Genomic DNA, 6,286 nt, shown 5'->3' on the forward strand with positions numbered 1-6,286 from the left:
TCACTCACTCACTCACTCACTCACTCACTCACTCACTCACTCACTCACTCACTCACTCACTCACTCACTCTAATAACAAAAGAAGCATGTGTGATATGGAACTTTAAATAAATGAAGTCCAGCAGCAGCAGAAATGATCATTTATTTATATTTATTTATTAAAACATAGACAATTACACAACATTCTCTCAAATATCATTATATTAATCACTATATGACCAATATATGTTATGAAAAACAAACTTGTATAAAAACTGCTACTGTTCAGGCTGAGAAACAGGAAGAATTCAATTGAATACATTGCTCCTTTTCCACTGGTTTCAGAGGGAAAATGGGACATTTTACACAACCCAATATCAGATCTGTAAATGTGTTTTTTTATGTAGTGCACCAATGTCAAACTGTTCCGGAATGAGATGTGATTAAAACGAGTCTTAACAGTGCCACATAGTCCGGTATGTGTACCCTCTTTCGTATGTCTCCTAAAATGGCAACGTGTCCAGGAATAACTTATCTATTATTGCGGGTGGCGGCACTAGATCCTCTAGCTTCAGGTAGAATATCCTCTGCAGGCCTTGTATGCACAGGGTTCGCAGCTCACGTAGTTTCTCCAGCAGTCTAGACAGGTGGTTGGACCGACAGACGGGGTCCATTGCTGCTGCTGCATCACCCTCCTCCTTCAAACACTTAACAATGCTGCTCTGCAACTCCTCCACCTTCCTGGGCTCCTTCAGGCCATGACGCTCTGCAGGGGGGCGTAAAACACGCAGTCAAGTACACACATATGACATGATAAATAATGAAAAACACATGTTAATGGTGGAGTCAGTGATTCTAGATAGGGTTACACAAGTTGTCAAAAGCAATTTTTGTCCAAATCAGTGAATATCTCCTCCTGATCTGCCACCTGTACTGTGTGTGCACTGAAACAAAGATGGTGTTGTTAATACAACGCCTAGGCTGTGTAAACGGGTATGTAAACAAAGTGTATGTAAACAAAGGGGTCCTGCTGTGCCTAGCAACCTGCCCGTTTACAGAGCCTATGCTATGAATAAACACTGGATTTTTTTTCAGCGCAGAGTACCACATTACAGGTAGCATCAGGTAGTCATTTCTTCTCACAAATTTCATATAACATCAAACTTAGTCTAACACAAAAAGTTTCAACTATCAGTTGTTTGTTATTTATACTAATTTAAATCCCAATAACATGTTTGAAATGAAATTTAAATCTGCATCTCTGCATAATTTGATTAGTAACATAAAACTACAGATTGCTGTATCCAGGTCCTTATTTTTATGAATATAATCTTTTAGGGGAAAGCCTCAGTGTTGCAGACAGACACAGTGTGTTTTCCGTCTTCTCACCGGTGACCAGGGCGAGGCTGCATATGCAGGAGAAGGTGGAAACATCCAAGTTCATCCTCTGGAGGTCGGAGGAGAATTCCACGATGCCGTCAATCCATTCACCGAAGCCTCGCAGGCACTGGAGCCGGTGCCACACGGAGCCATCGCAGAAGATCAACTTCCCTTCCTCTGGTTTGGATCTGAGAAATAAATAACATGAAGACAGTGAGAGGGGTTTATGTTGTTAACTGCGTGATAACGTTTCCCATTGCTCCAGCATGCATCCAATATCGGACACATACAATGGTCTCTCCAGGAGGTGACTCATCTGTCATTTGTGCCAGAAAAGCTTTGTGCTTTTTTAGGAGATCAATCAACAGGCCAACTCAAGAAAACTGCGGACGTTTAAGCCAACTTATTATATTTTTTACTCTTTAATGGTTGAATCCACATTTTGACCTACTCGGTTTTGTTTGTTATTTGTAGAATGAGTTATCACAACAGTTGATGAAGAAGTCAACATTTGAAGTTTTTAAACATATGGAAGATACATTTGGAATACTTATGAATGTTATTTCAACAAAAGATAATAAGTTGGCACAACTGTTATTGTTTGAAATTATTAGTATGTAGAACGATCCATATGAAAGATACATTTTCATTACATATGATTGATAAGTTTTCTCAACAAAAGATAATTAGTTGCCTCAAATGTATGGCAGTTTTCTTTCAAACTTAAGAGTTTTATGGCCTTCAAACAAAAACAGAAAAACTCTGGTCAAGACAGTTGCCTTGACATTTTGAGTTTTCCCATCTTTTAAATTTTTTTCTGTCTGCTAACTTTCTCAAAATGTCCTATCAGAAGAGAAGTCCCTTTTACCTGTAGGACAAGCGTAAAACAAAGAGCTCCAGAAAGGCAGAGTAGAAGAGAAGGTCCTGGTCGTGTTTGGGCAGCGAGGTGAAGCCTGGGATCTTCTGCGCCCAACCCCGGATCACTTCCATGGATCGTGTCAGGAGCTCGTAAAATTGCCCCACGTGCTGCGCGTCGTCTCCCGGTGGGCTCTCTACACTCTCCTTGAACTATAGTGATAGAAGATACAATCTATTACAGCTCTACTGTATTAGGGCCCCTTCTTACATAAAGCAGTGACTGGTGAATGGTCGGCCCACATTGCTTACTTTGAAGTAGTCGAGGAGAGAAGGTGGCCGGTTTGAGTCCACGTGGGCCCTGATGAGGGAGCTCAGGAGGGTGCTGACGGGCGAAGACGAGTTGGGGAGAGCTTTTGGTTTGGAAGGCAGGCGACCCCTGCGCCCTTTCAGCCCGGCTGTCCTCACTACTGCAAAGCCAAGAAAACAAATGGCTTTAAGCTCCATCTTGAAATGTCAGATTTATGGGGGTGTCCCCTGAATTGTTGACAATATATACGACAATTCGATGGAAGAAGCCTTATCTGCCAAATTTGCAGTCGAAAAGTGGCAAGATTTGGTTCTGAAACAAGGATCCTTCAATCTATTCTATCAGCCTATTATACCGTTTATAAAAATGTGAACATTACTCAGGAGCTTTTCTATTATCTCCTTATTGTGCGTGAATGGTAGACTTAGTCACACTAAAATGAATTCTTAAGCCAAGTCAAGAAGACAAACTTTTTAACTGGGTGTTTCTGACCCTTTGTCTGGTGTGGAAAAAAATGGAAGCCTGTCACAAATGAGAATATGGATCAATGAACAAGAAAGAAAAACAAACTTGATTTGATTATAGTCGACTAATGGAACATTTAAAAACATCCGATTCCACTATATGTAAGGGGACCCACCTACAGATTTATATGCACAGTATATATTAAAAAAGGTGGTTTTAAGGTTTTATTGTTTTACCTTCTTTGACCATTCCCACTACAAGGCACTTCTGGAAGCGACAGTATTGGCACCGGTTCCTCCTGCGTTTGTCCACGGGGCAACTTTTGTTGGCCAAACACACGTACTTGGCATTTTTTTGTACTGTGCGCTGCATGGAGAGAGAAAGAAAGTGAGATCATTTGCACAAACACAATATAGAGTTTAAACTGATATACATCAAACCCAGTTACTTTGAGTTTTGTATCATGTATTTAAGTGATTCTCAAACCTAAGGGTACCTGCAGGGGGGTACGTGAGATATTTTTCTTAAAAGGTTAATTTAAAAAAATATGAGTTATGCATTGTGACAAAATGAATCATACTAGAATAAGTTAAATTAAGAACATTGAATAATACAATTAAAGTAAAACTGCAATTCTATAGTTTATTGTTTATTATTGCAAGTGTCTTTCAGTGATTTAGACACTGATGAAACATCACTGTTTTCTTGTCAAAAATGTTTGGGGCCGGTCAAGGGGTACTTAAATTATTCCAAAGGGGGTCAAGTATTGAAAACAGTTTGAGATGAGATTTTATTTTTTGAGGGTTTAAGCTTTATATAATGACACCAATATTCTGATTAAAAACTCCAAGATTCCCTTTAATCAATTGCAGAAAATAATGTGCAAAAAAAAAGTTATCTCTGTGTATCTTCACGAGTTTCATTGTGTTATATTACCTGCTTTTACAGTGGAGCAAAGGATAACATTTAAGATGTAACAATAGACACATAATCTTAAATCTCTGGGGATCTGTTCCCAAAAAGTTTAAATGGCAACAAAGGGGCGCTTTGTACATGCATGAGAATGATGGTGTAATCAGGTGGCCTTAGGAACCTTTTTGATAATAGGGAAAATGGTTCAACATAAGGAGACTTTTTTTGTCTTATAGCTTCTAGACCAAAAGTGAAAAACCCTTAAATGGTGCTTTGAAAATGAACAGCAGCACTCTTGCTCCTGTGGGCCATCTGAAAGCGCGCCGTATGCATTCAGCAGGCGAACAGGGCAGCCTGGGTAAATACAGGGTCGTGGTCATTCATAATTTGGAGAATCGCCTCCGGGAATCTCCTACGGGGAGGAGAAAGGGGCGAGTTTTAATTCATGGCACGTACGTGGGTGGCCGGTTTCATACAGGACATTTGCCCCCTAAACCGCCTGTGTCAAGAGATCGAAACGTGCGTCTGAAGCCCAATGATCCAATTAAGGAGGCCGGTCAGAGGTCCCAGTGGAGATTTCACATTACGGCTTATTACTCGAATTAGGCCTAGTGTTTGGTTGGGATACAGCGCAGCCATGCAGTTTATTTCTGTGCTTAAATAGGACAAACAAAAAGGTGAAAACGAACCTTTTCATGGGTAGTTTTCGCCCATTTACAGACACTTTTGCATGATAGGCAATTTCATCTCAAATGTATAAATTTTTCGGGATAATAACGATTCTTGTAAGATCTGCAGGCTCCAAATATATCCAAGTTGGAATCGCAGCTTTAGAGGTGCACTATGGGTGTGTCAAGAACTGAACCCTTTGTAAGGTATTTTCTCACAACCGTGTAAAAAAACTTTCCTCACATTTCTATAATTCTATACCTTACATGCTACTATTTCACTGTTGTTTACAGCATCAGGGCCCACAGTTGCGTTTAAAAACACATTCTAGTCTCACATTCAATTCCAGGTGCCTCAAAATAATTTTGCTTTGATTTATGATGATAGGTTAGAATTCCATGTAGAGAAAATATGTTGTGTATACTAACTGCATGCAGGCTCTGCAAATGTAAACAAATCCCGCTCCACTGAAACTGCATAGTGCACCTTTAAACGAAAGTTGCATTGGAAAAACAAACCTTGAAGAAGCCCTTGCAGCCCTCGCAGGTGCGCACTCCATAGTGCTGGCATGCTGCGTTATCGCCGCACACTGCGCACAGCCCCTCGGTGCTATGCAGCGGTCCTCGGCTGTACGCAGACGAAGAAGAAGCGTGGTGGTGGAAGTCCATGAAGTGGTGTCCGTGGGCGAGCTGATGGAGAGGTCGAGGAAATCCCATCCCAATCTGGCTGTCCTGTTGCGCATCCAAGTTCATGGACATGTGGAGAGATCCGTCCAATTTCATTTGGCACGTGGACACGCTCTGATGACCGTTGTGTTGTGCGTGTTTGAGGGAAAACAGCGAGAATCTGGATAGTGTGTTGTTGTTTTTCCTGTTCGCCGCCGCTGCCGCCAAATAGTCTTGTCGAAAGCTGTACAAAGAGCCAGAGTCTTCCCATTTGTGTCCAGGTGGGGTCTGGAAGTTAGATGTGTGTGGCGAAGGAGAGCGGTAATAATAAACTGAGCTCGCCGGGGACGAGAGCAGCTCCTCGGGCTGGTGCGAGTGATGCTGGTACCGCAGACAGCCGTGCGCATCTTCCACTTTGACGCACGACTGAAGCTCCCCCTGCACTGGGATTTGGAAGAGACACGGGGGCTTCACGTCGTACCCAGAGCCGTAAGAAGTGTCACCCAAAGGGCCAAAACTGCTGGGACCCGAAGCTGATGTGGATGAGGCTTCGCTGTTAGTGAGGTCCATGCTGAACTTGACAAACTCCGGCGTGAGGAAGTCGCAGCTGCGCTCTTCGCCACCGGCGCACTGAGAGGCCGGGCTGGCGCCTTGTGGAGAGGAGCCGCACTGGGTCTGGACGCACGGCATGGCCCCTGAAAAACGTGGAGAAAATGCAGTCAAGAAAGTGGAAATGTTTGCTTTGAAATGTCCTCATAATCAGCACAAGAAAAAAAGCACGCATGTAAAGCAAAAAAAGAAAGAAGAAGAAGTAAATCCACTTGTTTGACCTGTAGTATTCTAAATCTCACAACTATTGCAGCATCCAGAATGGACTTTAAATGTATTCTTACCTTATTGCTGTAGTTGTCTTATCTCCCAGATGATGTTTATGTGCTAAACCTTCCTTGCCTGGTATTTAAAAAAATAGAGAAAAAAGCAGTATTTGCACACTTTATTGCAGCCACTGGTAACACCGTAAATATAAAAAGTATAAACATGCTTTACCTCA

At 42.0% G+C, this 6,286-nt stretch overlaps 1 protein-coding gene across 1 annotated transcript; it reads right to left on the minus strand.

Moving 5' to 3' along the window:
* Positions 1 to 344: 344 nt before the first annotated feature.
* On the minus strand, positions 345 to 6,157 carry LOC307269704 (nuclear receptor subfamily 4 group A member 2-like). The gene is made up of 7 exons (XM_080052711.1): positions 6,129 to 6,157; positions 5,089 to 5,930; positions 3,226 to 3,355; positions 2,527 to 2,684; positions 2,228 to 2,427; positions 1,369 to 1,547; positions 345 to 745 (listed from the first exon to the last, which is right to left on the minus strand). Exons 2-7 carry the CDS (start codon positions 5,923 to 5,925, stop codon positions 483 to 485), a joined length of 1,767 nt encoding a protein of 588 aa, XP_079908837.1. The 5' UTR covers positions 5,926 to 5,930; positions 6,129 to 6,157; the 3' UTR covers positions 345 to 482.
* Positions 6,158 to 6,286: the final 129 nt, after the last annotated feature.

The sequence above is a fragment of the Ammodytes marinus genome, assembly GCF_949987685.1.
Source record: "Ammodytes marinus genome assembly, chromosome: 24".
Lineage (NCBI taxonomy): Eukaryota > Metazoa > Chordata > Actinopteri > Uranoscopiformes > Ammodytidae > Ammodytes > Ammodytes marinus.